Here is a 25,621-nt window from a genome sequence, read left to right as displayed (position 1 = left end):
GTGTTGTTCTTGAGTGTCCGATAGACTGTTACCATAGAATATAGCTTTCTGTCTGGACTGCTGTTCCGAATCAATGAATGTGCCATCCCTGAGAGCTTATACTCCTTTCATGTAATATCAGAACACGGGTTGAGTATGTTCAAGAAACAGTGAGAAATCGTTGGTTAAAGTAGAAGGAAAGGAAAAGATGCAGATGAAATGTAAGCTGGTCCTTACTACAGTCTGTTCTATCAAAAGCCACTGCCCTGGGTCTTTTGTGTTTTGTTGTTTTCTGCACTTATTCTAGGGGCATTCTAGTTGCAATTACATTGGCTCTTCCCCTGTGCCATAAATAAGCCATAGCTCCCTGTTTTGTAGTGAAATATCTACTAATGGTAGATATTATTTCAGATACAGCATATTTTTAAAAGGAGAGTCTCCTCTCTATATGCTTAAGTCACATCACTTTTTCATTTATTGACTCAGTTTATATGGCACTAAATGGGACAGTCCATGTCTGTCTCTGGCAACTTCATAGCAATATAAAATAAAATTATACAGAAATGTCTTTGCATTCCTTGGAAGAAAGAAATTCTCCAGTTACAGTGCCCTCTATCTGCATTCACTGAGCTCCCAGAGGCTTTCTATGCTTCCCAGTTACCTCCACAGTGTCTTCATCCCCAGTCAGTGTGTACCTCCACTGTTCCAAAAGTCTTCATCGACCCCACAGTCTCTGTCTTCTGGGGCTCCAGTTCATTCTCCACCTCTTTTAATGCTTGGAAAACTTCAGTGGTGCCCCATCGCTAACAAAGTTAAGTCTAAATTGGTTTAGATTGACAGCGCCAGCTTTTGATGCAACACCAGCCCACATATCTTAATCTTCTTTTCTTTCTTCTTTAATCAAAGGAAATTTCTCATGGTTTCCTAAACATAACCAATACCATGTCCATATATCTACTCTTCCTTGCCTTTTCATAATCTGGTATGTCCTTCCTTCTCTCCCCTCTTAGGTAATACTTTGTTTTTAGCCTCCAGTTCAAGTTCTGCTTCATTCATTCAAAAAATATGTATTGGGGGTGCCCAATCAGTTGAGCACCCAACTCTTCATTTCAACTTAGGTCATGATCCCAGGGTTGTGGGTTCGAGTCCTGTGTTGGGCTCTCTGCTGAGCATGGAGCCTGCTTAAGATTCTTTCTCTCTCCCCCTCTGCCCCTCTCCCCTGCTCCCGCTCATGTTCCAGCTCTCTCTCTCTCTCCCTCTCTAAAAAAGCAAAACAAAAAACCAAAAAATATGTATTGGGCACTTACTATGTAGCAAGCATGGGTCTAAGTGCCAGGGATCCTGTAGGAAACAAGACCAGTCTCTGCCTTCACAGAGCTCCCATTCTGGTGGCAGGGGGTAGATATTAAACAAATGAAGATATGATATGATATGATATGATATGATATGATATGATATGATATGATATATGATATATGAAGATATGAAGGTATCTCAGATTTTGATAAGGCTATGGAAGAAAAGCATGATGAGGGAGATGAAAAGGATATTGCTGTTTTATACAGAGTGGTCATGGAATGTTGATAGGTCATATTTTCTGTCTAAAAACTGTGAAGTTACAGTCGATGTGAACATGAGAGGAAAGAGCATTCCAAGCAGAAGGAACAGCAAATGCAGAGGTCTTGAAGCAGGAGAATTCCTGGTGTGTCCCAGGAATAATGGGCCACTGTGCATGGGCACGCAGCCTGGTGGGTGTGGTGGTGAACACTCTTGGAGGTTCTCTTCATCCTTGTTTTCTAGTTCACTGAGAGAATAGAAATCTGTGGAAATAATTGAGAATGTAGGGGGGTGGTGAGAAATGTTGGAGGTTTGAAGAGAGAGGTCAAGATATGAACTAAGCACCTGGCATAGTGGTGGAGTGCGTAGACTAGGGAAGTCTCAGGCCACTTGCATTTCAGAGTCATTAATTAAATGGCTTTGAACTGATCCCCTCCTACTCTGAATTCTTGCAGCAGTCATTGCCCGTTCTTCATTTGGCACTTGGCGTGCACTTTCTTCTATTACAGGTTTGGTGTCTGGACTAAGTTTCTAACTTGTGATTTGTTGTTTTTCGTAAATGTTATACCTCACCTGGCTCCTCTGCTGCTTTAGGCAGCTTTCAATATGCACACAGCAGAAAAGGACAAAAATGAACAGTTGAAGGTGTCAAAAAAATAATGAAAATATATCTGAGTAGAATTCAGTAATAGCTTAATGTATTTGGGGAGGAGGAATCTTGAATGAAACTTTGTGAAATATCCAATACCTAAAACACATTTTATTGAAATTGGAAAATCTTCACAGCATTCCTGTAACATTACAGTGAAACCCACATTTGCATTGCCTCAATTTTTGCCCCTCACATTCACCTTGATTCCCAGGGAAAATGTTTTATATGTACTCAGGATAGTGATTCCTTACAATTTACACTGTCGTGTCAGAAATATTTGGTAAGGACTACAGTGGTTGCCATGAAACTTACTGAGAAGAGCATGTGCAGAGGCCTGTGTGCTGGGAGTAAATGTCTGGCACAGTTTACTCACAGGCCCCTAGGAGTCCTGGACAGGCACTGTAGGACCCAAGAATCTCCTGAGCCAAAGTGCAAGTTCATCCCACAAAGGGATCTGTAAGGACTTTCCTCCTCGAGAAGTTTTTATTGATTGTTACTTGAAAAATGTCCATGATGATCACATTGTATATTTTTTTCTTTCAGCTCATGTTAAAATGCTGTTCCACTGTCTCATGATTTGCATTGTTTCTAATAAGTCATTGGCAGTAATTCTTACTGTTATCTTCTTTTGGTTGCAATGACACCTTCTTTTCCCATCTTTCAGGAGAATGAGAAGTTCTCCTTCCCTTCGCTGCTGGGAGTTTTAGCAACTGATAGCTATCAGCTCTTCCTTCTCTAGGAATTGTCCTCAGCTAAAGACATCTACCTTGCCAACAATGACAGCCTCTCTGCCTGAGAGCAGCCAGCATCTGATGACTAGTCATTGAAGACTTAAAAAGGGCAGAACCCCCTTAATTAATTAATGCAGGATAGTTCTTCAAGGCCATCTTAGCTCCAGAGCTCTCCTTGGGATCACCTGAGGGCCTCTGTGGTAATCGCATCGCAATAGAACTTCTCCCTATGCCTAGTTCTGCTTCCTTTACTTCTCCGTAGGTTTCCATTCCAAGTAAGTAAGAACTTACCCACCAGTAAGTTCTGGCACACAGATCTCCACTTCAGAGTCTTTTTTCCAGAGAAGCCAACCAATAATACCTTGTGTGTTTATAATGCATCTTTTTCCCCATCTTTTGTATCTTTTGTATTTTTTGCTTTGTCTTTTGTTTTCATCAGTGGTATGACTAGGTGTGGTTTTGTGTTCTTTCTTGGTGTTCATTAAATATATTGGATCTGTATGTTTATGATTTTCATCAGATTTGGAAAACAGTTGGCTGCTATTTCTTTGAATATATTTTCTGCCCCAAGATCTCTTTTTCTCAACCTGTAATTACATGTATGTTAGTGTAATGTTCCACAGGTCATTGGCACTTTTTTCATTATTTTTACCTTATTTTTTGTCTGCTTAAATTGAATAGTTTCTGTTGTCTTCAGATTCACAGATCTTCTCTTCTGCATTATCAAATCTGCTGTCTAGATCATCCGCTCAGTTTTTCATATTACATATTACACTTGTCTTTCTACAATTTCCATTTTATTATTTTGTCTTCCTTCACTTATGGTTTAACTTACTTTTTTTTTCTAGCCTCCTAAGGTGGAGACTTAGGTCATTAATATTAAGCCTTTCTTGTTACCCAATATGAAATTTTTAAGCTATAAATTTCTGTGTAAGCACTACTTAAGCTCCATCCAACAAATTTTGCTAATGTTGTATTTTCATTAGAACTCACCTTGAAGTATTTTCTAATTTACTTTGTGATTTATTTCTCTCACTTATTGGTTACTTAATTTCTAATATTTGAGGCGTCTTTGGATATCTTGTTAAGAATTTCTACTTTAATTCTGTTGCGGTCAGAGAGCGTGCCCTGTATGATATAATTCTTTGGAAAGTCACTGAGACTTTTTTATGGGCAAGCATACATTCTACCTAACTGAACATTATTTGTGCACTTGAAACAAACTGTAATATGCAGTTGTTGGGTATAATTCCTGTAAATGTTAAATGAAGGCAGTTGTTAGTATTACTCAGATCTTCTGTATGCTTATTGGTTTTTTTTTTTTTTTATCTAGTTATCTTAACTACTGACTGAGAATGTTAAAAATCTCCAACTATGACTATTGATTTGTCTGTCTTTAGTTCTTCCTTACCTCTAGTAATACTCCTTGTATCAAAATCTATTCTCTATACATAAGCCATTCAAGCTTTCATGTGATTCATGTTTTGATTATATATCTTTTTCCATCCTTTAGCTGTTTATTTTTGTTTTGGATTAAAGTGCATCTCTTGAAAACAGTATATAATTGGGTCTTGCTTTTTTTTTTTTATTTTTTGAGAGAGAGAGAGAAAGCAAGAGAGAGTATGAACAGGGGAGGGGCAGAGGGAGAGGAAAAGAGAGAGAATCTCAAGCAGGCTTCATGCCTAACGTGGAGCCCAATGCAGGGCTCAATCTCTGTGACAACATGACCTGAGCCAAAATCAAAAGTCAGACACTTAACCAACTGAGCCACCCAGGCACCCCTATAAAACAGATATTTTAAATTCCTTGTTTGCTAATTCAGTACCTCTGTCCTCTCTGAGTCTGTTTTTATCAATTGCTTTCCTGGCTATAAATCATGTTTTCCTACTACACGTATCTAGAAACTTTTGATTGTGTGGTTGGCATTGTGAATGCAGTGTTGTTGAGCATCTGGATTTTGTTGTCTTCCTTCAGAGAATTCTGAGTTGTGTTCAGGCAGGTCTAGAATACCCCTGCATCTTGATGGTCTCATTGGATACCCAGAGTGTTTTTCAAGGTCCTTGTACTCTGCCTGGTTAGTATTCCCATATCTTCTAGGACTTTGCAACCTCTAGAATCTCCATTTAACTCATAGCTGTCTAGCACCTGTTCTCTGCAAGGCTTCTGGAGTCTTGCCCATATATGTGCAGTTGAGTATCAGGCCATAAACTTCAGAGGACTCCTATATAGATTTTTAGCTCAGCTCAATTTCAACTCAGCTTCCTCCTCTTCAAATTTACCTAATTCCTATCCCCAAACTCCTATTTCCTCAGCTCAGCAAGACTTCCATGGTCTCCTTAGGTTCTCCCTCCCTGTGCCACAACCCAGAAAGTGTCTCCAGATAGAATTCCAGGGAAATCATGGGACTCACTTTGAATGTTTCTCTTCTGTCAATGATTATAGTCCTTTTCCGCCTTTTGTCCAAAGTTAGAAAACAACAGGTATATGTATTTTGGCTGGTTTTATATTATTATGGGAGAGCTAGGCTAGTTCAGTACTGTTACTTTATAATGGCAAGATTTGGAAATCTCTGCAGTTTGGGGGGAGATTTTTAAGGTACAGTAAACAATAACTTAATTTATTAATTTCACTCAGTTTCCATATTATCACTCCACTTCCTGCCCTTTTCCTCCCAACAACCAAGTTCTACAGAGAGAAATGGTCCAAAAGCTTTTCTCTCTTTTCACCAGTGAATTGACATCTAAACTAGGTAGAGTACAACCACAGTGCATCAGTGCTCTTTTTTTTTTTTTTTTTTTGATTTGTAATTACATTGTGAACTTTTATTGGGTTTTGCTAATTTCAGGGTTAAATGTGCTTTTCCATATGATTCTATATTCCTCTTGTTAGGTAATCATTTTTTAGGTCTATCTAGTTAAGATAGGCAGGAATACTAGAACTGAAAATGTTCCAGCAATCATGGCTCTGATAGAAAATCATTAAGGACCCTGCCCTCAGAAGAGCTCTTTGTCATAATTGCTATCCCACAGTGACATCCATCAAGATAATTGTTCACCTTTCTTCTTAAGTAGGCAACAGTTAGATAATCAAAGGGTAGCAGGCCTTAATTACATATATGAAGTGAATGATTTCCCTGTTTCTCTCTTTTTTTTAAAAAAAGGTCAATGATAAGACAAAGGAGGATTTCTGATTAGCATTAGAAAAATGCCACTCCAAATGAAATATGACCTTTTGTAGCAATGTGGATGGAACTGGAGAGCGTTATGCTAAGTGAAATAAGTCATATAGAGAAAGTGTTTTCACTCTTATGTGGATCCTGAGAAACTTAACAGAAGACCATGGGGGAGGGGAAGAAAAAAAAAAAGAGAGGGAGGGAGGCAAACCATAAGAGACTCTTAAAAACTGAGAACAAACTGAGGGTTGATGGGGGATGGGAGGGAGGGGAGGGTGGATGATGGGTATTGAGGAGGACACCTGTTGGGATGAGCACTGGGTGTTGTATGGAAACCAATTTGACAATAAATTTCATATTAAAAAAAAAAGGAAAAGAAAAATTCCACTCCACTAAGAATCTTTCTTTTAACTCTACTTACCATAAAAATAAATCTTACTAGACTTTTTTTATTTTTTAATTTTTTTAATTTTTTTTTAATTTTTTATCATTAAAAAATTTATCAATTTTTTTATTGTCACATACTGGAAACTAGGTAAATATCCAAATATAGGAGATCAAATAAATAAATCATGGCCCATATACACAATGAAGTACTATATACAACTTAAAAAAAAAAAAAAAGGAAATAACATCTCTGTAACATAAAATTATTTTCAAGGTATATTGTTAAGTAAAAAAAAGCAAAACGCAAAAGAGTAGTATACTATGCTACCTTTTCTGTAAGAAAGAGGAAATAAAAATATGCATGTATATGCAAATTTTTTTAAAGAATAAACACAGGAAGGATAAGCCAAAAACATTTGACAGGCAATGAAACAGAGAGAAATCTTCTGCATTTCAGAAAGCTGGGGACTCAGCTTCTGAGAGATGTCTGAAAACTTGCCAATATTCAGATACTAAGCTCTCCAGACAAGAGAATCCTGACACCACCTTCAATATATTTGAAGTCAATGGTGAAATGAAATTAACTAAGCAACAATAAAGCCCTTACTGGACTTTTTTTAGATCTTCCTCTGCTGACAAAAAGGAAGGACCACAGTACACCATGAAGCAAGAACCTGAGTTTGCACAGGACAGTTCTCTCAGGAAGGAAGGAGGTGGGGGTCCTAGCCCAGTTGTCAACCATTTTATTTCCCAGTATTGCCTTTTTTTATTTCTGCTTATAATGCTGCATCACACCGGGGGCAGCAACACCCAAGCAGTTCTTCTTTAATGTGTTTGGGAATTTGAGTTTCCCATGCCCGTGAGGCATTTAAACTAAGATGACCAAACTTTTGTAATAATTGTAATAATTATAATAATCCCTGTCAAGATAATTGACAGATTTTAATGAATTTGACCCAGGAGTGATACTAGTTATTTAAAGTTTAAAACTACATTCTGCAGTTGTCTAAAACTTTTTAAAAGTCCATTTTTTTTTAGGTATAATGAGATTTTCAGTTTTTGCCACGGCAGATTTCCCCAGGTTGTTGCCTTTTAAAGCACGTTAGGCAAGGAGTAGGCAAGCATGAACAGGTAGAATGTTCAGGTATCGGAGACTTTAAACCCAAGTGGGGACAATAATTTTTGTGAGGAAGCAAAAAGGATAGACAAGCCAAACAAAACTTATCACGTTCCTTTATTTAATGACGCAGCATGACATGGTGCTAGTGTTATGAGTCATTCCACCAAGGATCCTGATGGGTATTCAGGTAAATGCACTCCCAGCACACCGAGCAGCTGAGATGGTCCATGGGAAGTCCATAACACCTCATACATACATAGCACCTTACATTTGTCACCAACATGTGTATAGTGGGTTATAGGTCATCAGGAGGTAATTTAACATGTGCCTTACAAGCTGTAATTTTTGACATGTCTGAACCTCAGTTTCCTCACATGTAAATTAGAGACAGTAAGGTCTACCTCATTGGGCTAATGTATGCATTAAACATGAAAGCAGCTAGAGTAAGGCCAGAGACTAAAGAGATGACAGAAAATGTATTTTCTCCATTTCCCCCTCCCCACTTTGATCCCTACAAGAGCCTCATGAGGTAGGCTATGCAGATATTTTCTCTGTTTTATAAACGAGATATTCTAACATCAGGGATATCAACACAACTAGTTAGTGTCAGAGCCAAGTTCAGAATTTCTTCTGTAATTGCAGAAAATGTTCATGAGCACCTAGTGTGTGTACAAAACTGCCTTCTCATTGTGTGTTGTGTGTGAGATCTGTCACTGAAGAATTTAGATTGTTTTTTTAAATTCCACTATAATTAACATACAGTGTTGTATTAGTTTCAAGTGAACAGTTCTATACATAGCATTCATCGTGATAAGTGTACTCTTAATCCCCTCACCTATTTCACCCCCTGCTCCCCAACCACTTCCCCTCTGGTAACCATCAGTTTGCTCTCTATAGCTAAGAGTCTGTTTTTTGGTTTGTCTCTCTTTTTCTTTGTCCATTTGTTTTGTTTCTTAAATTTCATATATGAGTGAAATCAGATGTTATTTGTCTTTCTCTGACTTACTTCACTTAGCACTGTACCCACTAGATCCATCAGTGTTGCAAATGGCAAGATTTCATTCTTTTTTTATGGCTGGATATTATTCTGTTATATATACACACCATATCTTTATCCATTCATCTATCAGTGGGCACTTGGGTTGCTTCCATAATTTGGCTATTGTAAATAATACTGTGGTAAACATAGGGGTGCATATATCTTTTTCAATTAGTGTTTTTATATTCTTTGGGTAAATACCCAGCAGTGGATCATATGGTAATTCTATTTTTAATATTTTGAGGAACCTCCATACTTTTTTCCACAGTGGCTGCACCAGTTTGCATTCCCACCAGCAGTGCTCAAGGGTTCCCTTTTCTTCACATCCTCACCAATATTTGTTTCATGAGTTGTTTACTTCAGTGATTCTAATAGGTGTGAGGTGATCTCTCATTGTGGTTTTGATTTGCATTTCCCTGATGAGGAGTGTTGTTAAGCATCTTTTCATGTCTGTTGGCTCTCTGGATGTCTTCTTTGGAAAAATATTTGTTCGTGTCTTCTGTCCATTTTTTAATTATTTGAGGTTTTGTGTTGAGTTGTATAAATTCTTTATGTATTTTGGATACTAACCCTTTATCAGATATGTCATTTGTAGAGTCTTCTCCCACTCTGCAAGTTGTGTTTTAGTTTTGTTGATTATTTCCTTTGCTGTGCAGAAGGAAATTATTTGATGTAGTCCCAATAGCTTTTTGTTTGTTTGTTGGTTTCCCTTCCCTGAGAAGACCTATCTAGAAAAACATTGCTATGGTCAATATCAGAGAAATTACTGTCTGTCCTTTCTTCTAGGAATTTTGTGGTTTCAGGCTCACATTTAGGTCTTTCATCCATTTTGATTTTGTTGTCGTGTATGGTGTAAGAAAGTGGTCCAGTTTCATTCTTTTGCATGTTGCTGTCCAGTTTTGTAAACACAATTTCTTGAAGAGAGTGTATTTTTCCCACTGCATATCCCTGCCTCCTTTGTCAGAGATTAACAGACCATATAATCATGGGTTTATTTCTTGGCTCTCTATTCTGTTTTACTGATCCCTGTATCTGTTTTTGGGCCAATACCATATTGTTTTGATTACTACAGCTTTGTAGATATACTACAAAAAATCTGGGATTGTGATGCCTCCAGTTTTGTTCTCCTTTTTAAAGACTGCTCTGGGGGTGGGGGATCTTTTCTGGTTCCATACAAATTTTAGGATAATTTGTTCTAAAAACTTAGCTTAGTTCTTAATATTGTCAGCTTTCACTGGTCTTCTGCAGCTTACTTCTCCAAAATGTATTTTTAAGCGTGACGCTAATCATTGTAGCTCATTTCATCAGCTGCTCTCCGTCCTGGTTCTTTTATTAAGACTTCGTAGGCCCAGTTTCCTTAACTAGAAAGCAGAATCATGAAAAGTCCCAGAAAGAGGTCAGAGGCCATCAGTGTTTTAAGAGCATGGCATTGGCATATTGATCCCCAGTTGGTCCTACTCTGCTCCTGACATCACCTTTTGTGTCCCTTGAAAGGGACTGTCCCACCTCTTCCAGACTGATGCCAAGAGCAAGGCAAATGAAAGAAACTTCTGGAATTGGACTGCCCAAATTCAGGTGTGAGTTCCACCACCAACCACAGTGACCTCAGGCACAGCGCTGCACCCCAGGACCTTACTTGCTTTACCTGTAAAATAAGGATAAAGTACTGGCCTCATAGGGTTTTTGTGGTGATTAAGTGAGATAATACATGCACAGTATTTGGAACAGTGGCAGACAGTAGTGATTGCTCCATAACTTAGCTGCTGTAGTAGTGGTTATTGGTACTCCTTTCATATCCTAGCTGACTTAATCCAGCATTTTTTCGTACTGCTGAGAAGTCACTATGTTGTTTCTTTTTTTTATTGTTTTATTATTATTTTTTTATTGTCATGCTGAGATCCAGCAGACCAGCAGGAGAGGGGCAGAGGGTGTGAGAGCGAGAATCCTAAGCAGCCTCCATGCTCAGCACAGAGCCTAAACACAGGGCTTAATCCATGACCTTGGGATTGTGACTTGAGCCAAAATCAAGAGTTGGGTACTCAACCAAATGAGCCACCCAGGTGCTCCTGTGTTGTTTCTCTTTAACTGTAGTATTAAAGGTTTTGGGTTTTTATGGGTATTTTCTAGTCAGATATTCATAATTTCCATCTCCCACCTGACGCACTCTCTGCCCGAGAGCTGCTCATTCTAGAGCAAGGTATGGTTACTACTCTATGTGAAATCTCCTTAAGAGAGATTCTGCCAGGTGTTTCCCTCCTCTCTCCATTCAGCTCAGCAACACACGTGCTTATTTTATTATTTCGTTACCTAGTTCATTATTAATTGTGACCTATTGAGAGTGTTGTGACATTAGGAAATAAAGATGAGTGAGAGGTGAGGGTTCTGTCTGGAGCAAACTGTGCTGGGGATGGGAATTTTAAGGGTGTTTCCTTTCCTGTTTGCAGGGAGAAAGGAAATGTGGCTTCACTCATATGTATCTCTGAGGCCAGGGTTTCATTGCAGGCAAAATATTAAGGACCTCTAGTTTGAAACAGCTTAGGTTGTAGCAAAAGTCTGACTGAAGCCTCTAACAGATAGAAAGATTTAAAAGCGAGGCCAATAGCAGGCAGGGAGGGGGAGAAGTGAGAAAATACGATTCTCATTCCACGCGTCCTACTCCACCTCCAGCTCCACCCCTACCAGCACGTTACAAAAATGCCAGAAGTTTCCTGGAATGCAGGAAAGACAAATAATTTGTTCCAGAATCATATCCAGCATCCCACATCTCTGGTAAACTAGGTTTGGCCTGCTTGTGTGCTAGTGTGGGAAGTTGCTTAGGAGAAGAAATGTTGGGGTTTTGATTTCATGACCTTAATTATTGTAGAGATTCTGTGACTGCCCTGGCTTCATGTGTGATTTGAAAGCCTTTGTATCCAGGATCCCTAGTATTATGTTATCCCCATTCCTAGGAATCCAGCCTTCAGGGCGACAGTGGATCATGGCGGCTTTCCTATAGTGAAGCTTGATGCTCTAGTTAAGTCTGTGGATTCCTGAAAGTCTTAGGTTGTTTTCCTTCCTTCCAGCTGAAGTAATTAACAGCTCTCATTTCTACCCCATGTGAGTCATTGAGCCTCTGACATGTGCTGGCACACTATCTTAGCCCAGTGTCCTTCTGCCCAGGGCTTTCCTCCATCATCGGGACTTCATTTTCCACCAGATGTACTTTAACACTGAGTGTTACAAGGTCATTTCCAGGGCTGTCGCCGTTTATCCCTCTCATGTTTAGCTGCAGTTTAATTTTCAGCTTTTGTCACTATATTACATGGGAAGAAAGAAATGTGCTCTGGCAGATAGCATCAAATGTGTTTTTCTTTCTCTTCCAATTGGAAAATCATAATCAGTCCTCTGCTGGGGGGTTAGATGGTCTGGGAACACTGGGAAGGGTGCTTTGTGTTTATAGATTTGCCATACTGGGATCGAATTCAAATCTGCTTGCTCCCACTTTGATTTTGTGCATGACAGTGATTTGGCAAATCACATTCTCTGTACAGCATCTTAGACTAAATCTGTTATTCCTCTTCAAGGCTGTCTTGGGTCTTTGTGACAGTGTCTCTAATGCCTGTAGTTGGTTTCCCTAGTTTGTATATAATTGTGCAGTAAAAGCCACGAGTAATTTCAAGAAGAATGTGTATTCTGCTGCTTTAGAATGAAATATTCTAAATGTATCTGTTAAGTCCATCTGGTCCAGTGTGTCATTCAAAGCCTAGATTCCTTGTTGGTTTTCTGCTTAGATGATCTGTCCATTGCTATAAGTGGGGTATTAAAGTCTCCTGTTATCGTATTATTATCAGTAAGTTTCTTTATGTTTGTTACTAATTGATTTATATATTTGGGTGCTCCTAAGTTGGCATAGATATTTACAATTGTTAGATCTTCTTGATGGATAGACCCCTTAATTATGATGTAACGCCCTTCTTCATCTCTTGTTACAGTCTTTATTTTCAAATCTGGTTGTCTGATATAAGTATAGTTACTCCGGCTCTCTTTTGCTGTCCCTTGGCATGATAGATGGATCTCCATCCCTTCACTTTGAATCTGCAGGTGTTTTTAGGTCTAAAATGAGTCTCTTGTCGTCAGCATCTAGATGGATCTTGGGGTTTTTTGTTTTTGTTTTATTCTGATACCCTATGTCTTTTGATTGAAGCATTTAGTCCATTTCCATGATTGAAAGATATGAATTTAGTGCCATCGTGTTGGAGTTGGTGTTTCTGGTGATGTCCTCTGGTCCCTTGTAGTCTTTGCTGCTTTGGTCTTCTTTTTTTTTTTTTCCTCCACTCAGAGTCCCCCTTAAAATTACTTGCAGGTCTGGTTTAGTTGTCACGAACTCCTTTCGTTTTGTCTGGGAAACTCTTTATCTCTTCTGTTCCGAATGACAGCCTTGCTGGATAAGAATCTTGGCTGCATATTTTTCCCCATTCAGCACATTGAATATTTCCTGCCACTCTTCCTGGCCTGCCAAGTTTCAGTGGACAGGTGTGCTGCTGACCTTACGTGTCTACCCGTGTAGGTTCAGGACCTTCTGTCCCTAGCTGCTTTCAGAATTCTCTCCTTATCTTTGTGTTTTGCTATGATATGTCATGGTGCTGGCCTGTTTTTGTTGATTTTGAGGGGGGTCTCTGTGCCCAGTTTCCTTCTCCAGATTAGGGAAGTTCTCAGCTATGATTTGTTCAAATAAAACTTCTGCCCCTTTTACTTGCTCTTCTTCAGGACTCCTTTGATAACAGATACAGTTTCATTTCATGGAATCACTTAGTTGCTCTAACTCTCTCCTCGTGCTCTAGTTATTTCTCTTCACTCTTTTTTTCAGCTTTCTTATTTTCCATAATTTTATCTTCTGTTTCACCTATTCTCTCCTCTGCTTCCTCCTCATTCTCACTGTATCCAGTTTATTTTGCATCTCAGTTATAGCATTTTTTGTTTCATCCTGACTAGTTCTTAGGCCTTTCGTCTCTTGCAGCAAGGGTCTCTCTGGTGTCTTTTATGCTGTTTTCAAACCTAGCCACTTGTCTCACGACTGTTGTTCTAAATCCTTGTTCAGATATATTGCTTACATCTGTTTTGAGTGCGTCCCTGGCTGTGATTTCTTCTTGACCTTTCTTTTGGGGGAGAATTCCTCCGTCTTGTCATTTTGACTAAGTTTCTATCTTGTGTGTGTTTTAAAAGCTTGCCTGTTTCCTGCACCTGAGCATACTGCTGTATCAAAAAGGGGTCGTACACTGTCCGGGGCCTGCCTGGCACTTCAGGAAGTGTTTCTGGTGTATGCTGTGTGCACTCTGCTGTTGCATTTTGGCTGCCCTTTCCCACTGCTCAGTCCTCTGCAGACCTCCTCCTTGCTTGCCATGAAGAGTGTTTGGACCTTTTACTAGGTGTGCTTTGATTTGTTTGTTAAAACAATCCTGGAAAAAAGCAGGGGAGCCAGATCCCAAAAAAGGAGAAAAGGGAAGAGAACAAAAACAAAACAGAATCAAAAACCATAAGGCTGATTCCAAAGACAAAGACAAGGAAAAAAAAGAAAAGAAAAAGGAAAAAAAGCCTGATCCAAAAAAAAAAAAAAAAGAAAAAAGAAAAGGAATTGAAAAAAACAAACAAGAAACTCTGAGCTTGATTCCAAAAGAAAAGAAGAAGGAAGAACAAAAGAAAAAAGAACTGTCAGTGTCACTTTGAGGCACGATTTTCAGTGCACTTAGGGCATAGGGAATGCTGCCCATGCTGGTCTTTGGAGGAGAGGTCCCCTGTGCTGGCTCAGAGTCCTTCTTGCCCCAGTAAATGAACAGTTGTCAGGCACGGGTTGGGGGGAGGGTGTTTGGTGTAAGTAGGTCCCACCTTCACTGGGGCCACTGTGGTGTTCTCTGAGGTCCCACCATGTTGGTATTGGGGGAAAATGGCACCACCCCAGTCTCTCATCCTGGACCGACCGAGGATCTCAACCCCTGCTGTCAGGCCCCCCCTCACAGAGTAGCAAGGGCACTTAGCTTGCCCTGTGCCACAGATCTCCTGTGTTTTTTCTTTGACGTGTGGCTGGGATTCAAAACCCAGCCTTAAAGGAGCCGGCACCACATGGATCCTCCCCCATCCTCCAGAGTAGAGGCTCTCCCCCCTACTGATGAAAGGCCTTTGGCTGGCACCTACAGGGTCTTTTATCCTAGGGGAGACAAAAACCCTCTTCCAAAAGTACTCTAGGAAGGGGAATGTTTTTTCCCAGTGTGCCCCAGAGAGCTCTACACCACCCTATGCTATGCTCTCTAGGCCAGCTCCCTCCTGCCCAGGAGCACATGCCAAGGCTCCATTCTGGAAAAAGTCACGCACTTCCAAAATCTTGGATTTTGAGCTCCAAACGCTGTTTGCAAAAAAGATCCGGGACACTCAGTACTTCTCGCTGCCCAGTCTGTGGTTCAGAGAGGTTTTCCTCCTGTGTGAATCCAATGCTGCACTTTCTCAACCCTTTTCTTTTTTCTTTCCCTTTTGTCTCTCCACGGAAGAGTTCACTCCGCTCTGCGGCAACGCTGTTTTTTCTCCCCCATTCGTATCCACACACCGTGCACCTGCCACCTGTCTCCCTCCAACCGTAGAGATCCTTCTGCCACTCTGCAGATCAGTTTCCTGGGTGTTCAAGTGGTCTGACCTCAAAACAGCTCTGTTTGAAGGACAAGGAAAGCCCAGGGTCCCCGTGTTTCTCCACCATCTTAACTCCTCCTTTGCCATGAGTAATTTCAGTAAATGTTACTTACTTACTTACTTACTTACTTACTTACTTGAAACCTTTGTGCCCTAAATGCTTATTATCTCATGGTAATCTCTCCCTGGTGGTAGAGAGTGGCCCCTGGTGACCTTGCCTCTTGATCAGAATATAGACCCGGGGGGAGTGCCATGACCTGCTCAAGTTATGTAAGGGGCTGTGACAGAATTAGAGCTCAGGGCTCCTGAGTCCCAGCCCATTGTTCTTTCCCCCAGGGTCTTCTCCTGGGCGTATAGATGACACAGTTGCAGTAATCGCTGCCGTTTATTGAACATCAAATAGGCACCAGGCCCACATGTTACCTCCGGTCCTCACAACAGTTCTGCAATGTAGAGTTTACAGATAATGACAGAGACTGAGAAAAGCCAAATAAGTTGGCAAGAGGCCCTCGGCTAGTTGTTGCAGAATCCTGATGGAGCCCAGGTCTGCCAGAGTCCATGCCTGTGTTCCTGCTGCACTGCAGAGGGCTTGAGAAAGCTCCTGTGAGCATGTGACCGAGAGAAATGCTTGCTTGCCCTTCCTGTCCCTTCCTGCATCTCACCCGCAGGCAATTATTTCACACGTGCTCTGTGCCAAATCCAGTGCGGGTGCTGGTAGGCAGGAGAAGACAGAGGCCCCGTCCTTGGGGAGCTCTCCTTTTTGTAAACTTTCCCCCCACTCCCTCTCTTTGACACCCCTTCTTTTGCCACCTTTGCCACTTTGGACTGCACTGCGCTCTATGTCTGCTTTCTTTCCCTTTCATTGGCCACATTAGGAGGAGGTGTGCACGACCAGACTCCCGTGTTAGACTGACTCTGGGTGTGGTGGTGCATGCAGGGCCCTTGTGTGCCTCGTCTAATAAATAACCCCAAATGAGAACTTACAGCTCCCTGGGCATTTCCCAAGTGCTGTATGCATCACTTCCCAATCCCAGCCACCTTCTGTGGCACAGCTATTAGCTTATCCCACATTACAAAAGAAAAACGAAAAAACCAACCAGCTCAGAACAGGTAACCTGCCTACGAGTGTAGTCTGGTGGCTGGCGATGTCAGGTTTGGGCTTAGGCAGATGGCTTCAGTGTGTAGGCTCTTAACCACCAGCCACACATGGGGAGCAGGCCCGGTCTCCCCTCCACAGGCCACAGTCACACCAAGTGGAAGGTCTGCCCTCGAAAGTACTAAGGCAACAACAGAAAGAGGCTTTTAACTACAAGTCCCCACTTGCTTGGTAAATTTTCCTACCTCTTAAAAGGGTTGATACCTATATTTTTGATATTTTAAAAATAATCCTTGCTCCGAAAGCGAATTAAATAAAATGAAATTGACGTCTTCCCTGAGATACAGGGCAGATATGCCAGAAATCACAAAAAATCTTTACAGGTCCCGAGTTCTTGAAACAGGAAGACGAGGGTCAGTGATTTCACACTGGACCAGGAGAGCCAAGCGACTGTGGGTTCAGACACCTAAACTGGACAGTTCCAAATAGACCAGGGTATGTGGTTGTTCAGCAGCGGTTTCTTGAGCGTTTGCTGGATATGGAGCATGGGGGACAGAAGAGTGACCAAGACACCGCGCTGGTGTTCAGGTAGCTCACGGTCTAACAGAATCACATCACAGTGAGTGTGACGTAACGGTTCTGCAGGGTTCACGCGGAAGCTGATCGGTCGACACGACTGGGGAGCATGGAGGAGGCCTTCCGGAGAGCGTGCCGACCTGACACTTCCATGTCTCATGTGCAAGGGTGTAATCTGGGCCCAAAAATGTTTCAATAGCAGGGACGTCCTGTTGGTTTATGTAGACGATGTGAGAGCATGTTGCAAACGAGGCCTGCCCTGGCGAATAAGCAGAGCTTGAGAGGCTGCTGAGGCACAATAACAACCATATATTATTTTATCAGCAGTGGAGAAGGTGAAATCTTTTTGCGGGGTTTTCATGCCCCACAGATGCTGGGACGTTAGGCTCTTCTTGTTCATCTTTGTGCCTCAGGCCTGATAATAGTAGGGACTCCAGAGATACTTGTTAAACCGTAGAAATGGGTCTTCCGCTCACGAGGCCTGGAGGTGATAGGGCAGGAGCCTGCATAGCCAGGGCACAAATCAGCTAAACGGGTCTTCAGCGCACAAGCTGCCATCCCAGAGGCCCTGTCCCTCTTCTCATCGTCTCCCCATCCCACTCTTCAAGCCTGCACCAGGAAAAAGAGTACAGAAATGCTTGCCTCAGTGATTGACTAGTCATTTCCTGAATGCTTCCTTTTTAAAAATACTGTCTTATTCTAGGAAGGCCTTTAAATCAGGTGAACGTCTACTAGGTCCCGGGCACGTCTACAACCAGCTCTCCCATTTTGCCTCAAATGACTTGCCTTCACTTTACCGCAGTGACAGCGTTATGGCCCAGGCAAGAACAGGGCGTCTCCAACCTGCAGTGACTTTGCTTCCAGGGGTTCCGGGGAAGCCCCAGCAGTCACTCCTTAGTTCAGTCTCTGGTTGTCCAGGATGATGGCTTGCATTGTAAGATAGAACCTATAATCCTCAGTTATTTCACACCCGTGGAACAACTGCATTTTTCAGTTTCTGAAAGATGCCATTGTTGGAAACTCCTTCTTTTGGTATTTCCAAGGAGTTTAAGGGCCTCGAGGAGAAGGCCCTGACAAGCCACCACTGCACACTGATCTGGGCATGTCATATTGTTGGAAATTCTGAGTGTTTATGTGTTCTCCTAGCAAAGGAGAACTAGAGTTTTGTTTTTGTTTTCAAAATCATGGTTATTTTATTGAAGTGTTTCACCATTTGGAGTTCTAAGGCTAAAATAGGACTGGGGTGCCTGGGTGGCTGAGTCAGTTAAGCATGTGGACTCTTGGTTTCAGCTCAGGTGACCCTCTGCATTGAGCTAACCTACCAGAGCAGTGCCTGCTCGGGATTCTCTGCCCCTTCCCCCCCCCACCCTTTCTCAAAAGAACCTGAACTAGGACTTAATGTAGAATAAAGGAGGTTAAGGCATTCACAGATGTCAGAGGGAAAACCAGTCCTTGGTTTCCCAAGATTTCCCATGGACGAAAGGCTGTGCAAACACTCCATGAGAACAGAGAAATGGCTGTGGGGGGAGCCAGTGTGCAGGAGGGATGGCAGGGCTGGAGGCCGCAGCTCAGGTCCACAACAGCAGGCTGGGAAGAAGTCAGTACATTCACCAAAAACCACTTGCTTTCCAGGCTCTAGGATGCTGAGGATTTCCTCAGACAAGGGGAGAACTAGGGTTAATAAGGTAAAGGCCCTGTTTATGGACCTTAATTGGTTCTGAAATTTTTATTCATATTAGGCAAGTCTCCTAGCCTTCTCTTCCTCAGTTTACACAGTCGTGAGCACTTATTTAGTAAAATAGGTGTAGGGCTTGCAGTTCCATAAGATTCAAAATAAAGCATGTGGCAGGAACATCCTTATTAAATAATTTTCTTATCATATCCAAGGGTTGGTAAGGTGCGTGTGTGAACCTAGTAAGTGTTGAAAACCAACATCCCTAGTCTGAGTGCATTAGAAAAAAAGAAATGCTAATTGAGTGGTTGATTTGGTACAGTTGAATCAATGGGGGGCAAAATACTCGTAACCCGAGAGCCTCCTGTTACCACAGGACTCAGGACGGGATGTCTCTGGCTGCCCTGAACTGTTTTTGGAGTACAGATTAGCACCTGGGCCCAGAAGTGCAGACTGACACTAGCTAGACTAGCTAGCAGTCTCAGCACTCCGGGGGGTGGGGTGGGGGGAGGAGATATGCTAGAAACCCAGAATCGCAGACCCCACCCCAAACCTGCTAACCAGACCTCTCAGTGATTATTATGCATCTTAAAATCTGAGAGGTACTGGCTCATAACACATGAGCTGGACCATCATTTTTGACTTTTGCACTTTCTGCCTCGGTGAGCAAACTCCCAGAGGCTGGAGCCATTTATTCGGTGCCTGGAATAGACTCTTCTGCCACATAGTATTTCCTGGGGGGCAGCGGGGGTGGTGAAAGCATGATTCTGTTTTTAGCAGTGGCATTTTCTACTTATGACTTGACCCGGCCTTCACTTTCCGGCCTCAATGATTTGAGTTGGTTCCAAAATACATCCATAAATGAAGTAAATAAATGAGGAAATTAGATTAAAAAAAAAAAAACTACGTGATTGAAGAATAATATAAAACTGGGTTGTAATTGCATACATAAATGTGTGCCACCAAGTCCTCAGCAGTTGCTAGTCTATGCAGCTGACTCTTTAGCCCTGCGTTCCCTAGTGATAAAAGCAGAAAAGAAAATACAATTATTAGCAAGTCTGGGTCCAGTACAGCTCTCCTCAGTGCAGAGTCTGATGGGACTTTTTTCAGTGGATCGCTGTAAGTGGCCTGTACCATCCACACTTTTGTAGCAAGTACAATAGTACATTTCATGAGTTTTTTTTCTTACAATATCCCTTCAAGGCAAAGGACTGTTTTATAAAAATACTTCTATAAGGGGAGACCTTTTCTGGCTCTTGCCGCTTGATCATATGCAAACTTGACATTTTAATCTTCTTTTTAATTAACTTGCCTTGCCCCTCACCATCACCCCCACCTCCCAACACCCTCCTCAGTCTACTGCTGACTTGTTTCTGGGTGGGCCTTCCTAGTTAAACCTTATTACAGAATAACCAGGGAATAAGCACAGGTAAATGGGGGTGGCTGGTCCCTTGTCATATGGACTGTGGCAGTGGCAAGCCCACAGCTGAGGTTTTGAATGGCTAATAAAAGGCACGTATCACCCTTGTCCTTAACCCACCCTGCTCCCCAGTTTATGCCAGTAATACTAAAGGGATTCAGGAAACCAGGTGGCAAAACCATGTTTTTCGTTGTTAAGTGTCTCAAAGATAATTATATTTTTTTCTTGTTTTGCTTTGTTGGAGCTAGGTGTATAGTCTTTCTTAGACTTACAGATCGTCTTTAGCTTGGATCTCCCCTGCGTATTTTACCTGGTGTTTGTCAGAAGTGTAACACTCCACACACTTTATCTCCAAAAATACGATATTTTTCCTACAAGAGCATCTGACTATTGATATCGACTCAGGTCATAATCTGACTGTCATGAGATTGAGCCTGTGCCAGGCTCTGCACTCAGTGCTAAGTCTGCTTGGGATTGTTTCTCTCCCTCTCTCTCTACCTCTCCCCCACTTGAAGGTACGCTTTCTCTCTCTCATTTTTTTTTCTGTTTGTTTATTTTTGAGAGAGAGAAAGAGCACAAGCAGGCAAAGCGCAGAGAGAGATGGAGACACTGAACCTGAAGCAGGCTCCAGGCTCTGAGCTGTCAGCACAGAGCCCTATGTGGGGGCTCGAACCCACAAACCATGAGATCATGACCTGAACCAAAGTCGGTTGCTTAACCAACTGAGCCACCCAGGTACCCCTTTAAAAATAAATAAAAAGTGTCAAGGCAAGTTTAAACGTTCTCATTAGAGAATGATCTCTCCATGTGTCTGGCAGACTCAGAGACATGGAACAGAATGAAAAACAGAGCCTCCATGGGTCCACTGTTTTCTTTCAGGCTGTTTTGGATCATACTGCCCCTCCCAGGATTTCCACTGAGCCACCTTGTCCTCAGCCATCCCCACACCACTGACAGCATCACAAGAACTAAGTGTTACTTTGGGGCCACAACTGTGGGATTCCAGAAGCGCATGAGGTGTGAGCCTCCTCACTGACAGCTGCTCTCTGGACCGAAAACGAGATCCTTTTCACCCAGATAGGGGCTGAAGCAGTAACATAGTTCCACCCTAGGCCAGCATGAGTGATTTCAAGGGTACTCTTGCTTCCATTCTCTCTGAGCTCTTAGTACGTTTCCCCCCCAAAGATAGTAAAAATATTGAGGAGGAAAAGATGCGCCCAATTCTAATCAATGTTCAGTAAAATCTGTTTGCTGGTGGCATGGGTTTCCTCTGAAAAAGCACAAAGGAAGACCGTATTCTGTTTCAGCATTGGCCACGTGCAGAGGCCGCCCATGGGTTTTGTTTACCTTATCTTTTCTAATTTACAGGCAGCCTCAGAACCTGTTCTGGACCCACAGCAAATCCAAGCGTTTGATCAACTTTGCCGTCTCTACCGAGGAAGTTCCCGGGTAATGTTTATGTAGTGGTTTAGACTTGTATTTCCCTATTTATAGATACTGTTTGGGAAATGCAGTGTCCTCAGGTCCTCCCGCTGCCTCTTCAGTTTGGAACCCTGGTTAAGGCCATGTGGAGCCCCAGCCCCAGGGAGCATTCTGGATTTAGCAGAGGATACAGAGGCAGTGGGAACTGCAGTGGAGACTAGGAAGATTGGTCTTCATTCCAAAGGCCCTGGGCTCAAACTCTGAGTACCTGTGTAGAACTGTAGAAGAGAACAGACTGGAAGAGCTGCTAGCAGTCATGCCCCAGCGTCTGTCTGGGTGCCCCACAGGCCCGTCCCAGGTGTGCTCAGTAACTTTCTCAGCCTGTCCTTCCTTGCCTACTGCCTATCTCCAGGTGGCCTGTCCAGTCACCCAGAGCAGAAACCCCACAACAGCCCTTTCCCCCAGAGATCGGGTAGGCATCTTTTTTTTTCCTCCTCTGTATTTCTTCCCTTCCCCTCCCCTCCAAACTGTCACTCACAGAGGCCGCTGCAGACCTTCTGTCCTTGCTCCATGCCTCTGTCTGGGTGCTCACTCCAGACCCCAATGTCTTGTTACCCTCTTGTTTAAACACTTTCCTGGACCTCTGTAACCTGAAGGTGGAGTCCAGATTACCACCTTCTCCATTCCCCAAGTCATACCTAAATTCCTGTTCGGCCAGATTTGTTCTCTGAGCTTATCCTGAGCTTGCACAGACTGTGTGTCTTTTAGGCCTGGACTCCCTTCTCCCACCCTGCTCTTATGCAGATGCCTGCTGGGTGGCTTGGTAGCCCAGAGGAAAACTTGTGTTCCTTCTTTGAGAGTTGGTTTTTATCCCAGGGGACTTCTCCAGGGGTCTCCTGAATGTGGTCCAGCAGCTTTATTGAACTGGCATCACCTGTGTCCCTTCTCAGCCTCAGCCAAGCTCTGCCCCAGGAGTTGGTTTTCTGGGCCTTCTCAGCAAGGTCCACGGCTTCAAACTGTTGAGCCATTTTTCAGGACTCCTTGATTCCAGATCACAAAGTTACAGAAGTAGAACACAGAAATGTCTTCTCTTAGGAAATAGAAAATATCTTTGTGGTTGATCTTTCTACCTCACAGTGTCTGAATGTGAAAGAACTTTGAGTTTATGTAACATCTGTCACCCGTTCTGTTCCCAGCACTGTACAGAATTGTTCTTGCGGAGAACTTCACAGGCCAATGGGCAGCTGAGAGGGTTGTAGAGGATAAGAAGTGGCACGAGATGGGGCTCGAGCAGAGCGAGGGACATCTCTCTGCAACCTGCTTGACCAGCAGTGCATACACTTGAGCAAGTGTACCTCCTGTGTGTCCTTAGCTGAGTGACTTGGAGCTTCTGAGCCAGTGCTGTGAATTGGGCCCCACACATGTCACTGGATTGCTTTAGATGAATTGGCACTTTGAACTTAGAGGTCCTTTGGGTGTCTCTCCAGTTACCATAATCCTGGTAGTAAGTTTTCAACAAAAGTGACAAAGGAGACAGGCGAGTCTTGTGCCATTAGTGCTTGGATGGAGAGAGAACCCCTTGCCAGGATCAGAGAACAGCTGCTGGGTCAGCCAGAAGACCGGGTTCCTGGCAGGGTAGGTGAGTAGGGAGCGGGTGATAGACGAGTTACCTCTAGGGAAGGCACAACTGTCAGTGGCTCAGCTGAGCAGAACTTGCCACATGGACCTGAGTTTGAATCCCACACTACCTTTTGCCACTCACCACAGAGTAACTTGGGGCAAGTGAATTTAACTCTTGGGGCTCTGGGTTTTTTACCCAGAGGGTTGTGGAAGATTAGAAATAGTACACATGTGGGGGCACCTAGGTGGCTCAGTTGGTTAATTCTTCATTCTTGCTCAGGTCATGATCTCATGGTTTGTGGGATCGAGCCCCATGTTGGGCTCTGCCCTGACTGTGCAGAGCCTGCTCGGCAGTCTCTCTCTTCCCCTCCACCACTCACGCACATGCTCGTTGTCTCTCAAAATACCGTATTTTTTAATGTTTATATAAGTTTTTAAAAAAACAGTATATATGTAAAGGACCTGGCACAGTGCCTGGCACCTAGAAGGCACTCATTACAGTTACCTTGGACTATCAGAAGTACCTGTGGACTTTGGGTCCAGAGCCTGACAGACTTTGATGGTTCACTCCTCACAGCTGCCCTGTCCAGGTGAAGGACTTTGGGTGTAAAATTTGTCTCTTCTGTGACCATGAGGGCCAGGCTGTCTGCTCCCTACTTTTGCAGAAAGCCTTTGAGGTAAAAGGGATGGCCCTCAGAGTGACAGTCTGGCTTCCCAGTGGGTTGGTATTAACCTTACCTAATCTTTCGGAACAGAGCCACTAACAGAGGGTTTTGCTGGTGTCATTGGTGGAAGCAGGACTCTAAGAGGACAGGTAGAGTCCCTGAATTTAAAGTGGCAGCTGGACACTTGGAGCTATACAGGTTGCAAAGGAGAGGTCAGAGGCAGAGTGTGGAACAAGCTCTGCTGAGAACCTCAGCTCAGGGCGTGTGTGCGGAGGGGGCGGCAGGGTCCTGTGCTAGCCAGGGTGGGAGTGCTCAGAGCAAGGGAGGTTCGGAATGAGACGTCCCCAGTGCAGCTCATCGTTATTAAAGGAGGAAATATGGGCCCTGAAAGTGAAATTAACTTGCCCGAAGTCACATTACTTGTTTGTGAGATGCAACCCTGGGGTCTATACCCTGCAGCACAGTGCTGTCCCTTGTGTATTCGAGGCCAAGGAACTGAGGACCCTCCACTCTGTTCCACACCCCCTGCCAAACCCACCCACGTTGTCTTCCCCTACTCACCTTGGTTGATGTGTGTCCCCTCCTTTGCAGCTGGCCCTCCTTACAGAACTCTCCCAGAATCGCAGCAGCGACAGCTACAGGCTGTTCAGTGGCTCCCAGAGTGGCCCTGCTTTCAACAGCATCTTCCAGAATGAGAACTTCCAGCTGCAGCTCATTCCCCCACCTGTGACTGAGGACTGAGGCCTGGCACTGAAGACCAGAGACCATCCTAATGCAGCCAGGCAGGGACCCCCTCTCTAACTGGCTTGGCCCCTCCGTCTGCCCCCTTCTGAGCAGAGGTTCCGAGGGGGACATCTATGCCTGGGCCTTTCTTCCTGCCCCTCATTCCCCGGGGAGACTCCCTGTCTCTTCCAAGATGTTGCTGCAGCATCAGGTCACCAGACCAGTTGATTTTGTTTTGTTAAGCAAAGGAATGTCCCATACTTTTGTCCAGCTTTTTAAGAAAGTACGTTTTGCCAGTTGGGACGTTTTCCAGTTTCCCTGAAGCTTAGAGAATAGGTGGGACTCAGGCAGATGGCATTCAGGAGTCTGTCCTGCCTCATCCCCTCTAGCTGCTGGGTAACCTGGAAGGACTTCAACTTCTGCTGCTGTTGGGAAAAGAGAACAGGGGTTGCAAGGCCACAGGATAACTGGAACCTGCACTGTGGGGGGAGGTGGGGGCATCTCCCTTTTGATGCATATATGGCAAAACCCATTTGAGTGTAAGATTTGCCCTCTCTGACAATAAATGCCTCTGTGTTTAAGTTCTGCAGGCCTTCTGGCTGGCTGGCTAGCTCTCAGTCTAAGTCACGAAGGACATTCAGAACCCTTGTTGCCACAATTGGTTTTATTAATCCAAAGCCAGGGACCCTGATTGTGGCAACCCTGCCTTTATTCACATGATCAGCTCCATCACAGGCTCCATTCAGAGTGGCCCAGCCACCCAAGTGCTCCTATGGCAGCGAGTAGGTGAGCCAGAGCAGTATTTTTCCATTCCTTGGCCCTGGGACTCTGGACATCCTTGAACCAACAGGTCACAACTGCAGAGACCAGGTTTCCACCTCACAGGTCGAGGTGCTCCTTTCATCTGTTCACTCAGGGATCAACACTGGCTTACACTAACCAAGCCCACAGGAAATAGATACATAAACTAGAAGCAAATATGTTGACTTTGAATAGAAAATCGATCCTGCCATGTGCTGTGATCCTGAGCAGATCACTTCTCTAAGCTTCGACTTTAACAAAGCCATTGTGAAGACTGAATGAGACAATCCATGTTAACATTTAGCACTGTGTGGGCACATGGCAGATGCCCCCAA

At 43.3% G+C, this 25,621-nt stretch overlaps 1 protein-coding gene across 3 annotated transcripts in view; it reads left to right on the top strand.

Moving 5' to 3' along the window:
* The window catches only part of VPS8 (VPS8 subunit of CORVET complex), a 250,605-nt gene extending 225,535 nt beyond the window's left edge, over positions 1–25,070 (top strand). The window contains exons 46-48 of one of the 3 annotated variants that reach the window (XR_008422497.1): positions 21,424–21,504; positions 22,674–22,808; positions 24,354–24,468. Coding sequence is in view for 1 of the 3 variants with exons in the window: in XM_019463393.2 (XP_019318938.2) it covers positions 21,424–21,504; positions 24,354–24,503 (231 nt within the window). In the remaining 2 variants the exon portion in view is untranslated. Of the gene's footprint in view, positions 1–16,770; positions 16,883–21,423; positions 21,505–22,673; positions 22,809–24,353 lie in introns of those variants that run through there. The other 2 variants (XR_008422498.1, XM_019463393.2) reach the window with 2 other exon arrangements.
* The last annotated feature ends 551 nt before the right edge of the window (positions 25,071–25,621 follow it).

Source organism: Panthera pardus, unplaced genomic scaffold, assembly GCF_024362965.1.
Source record: "Panthera pardus isolate Hobbes unplaced genomic scaffold, ASM2436296v1 HiC_scaffold_16, whole genome shotgun sequence".
Classification (NCBI taxonomy): Eukaryota; Metazoa; Chordata; class Mammalia; order Carnivora; family Felidae; genus Panthera; species Panthera pardus.
This window is presented reverse-complemented; position numbering and strand designations above follow the sequence as displayed.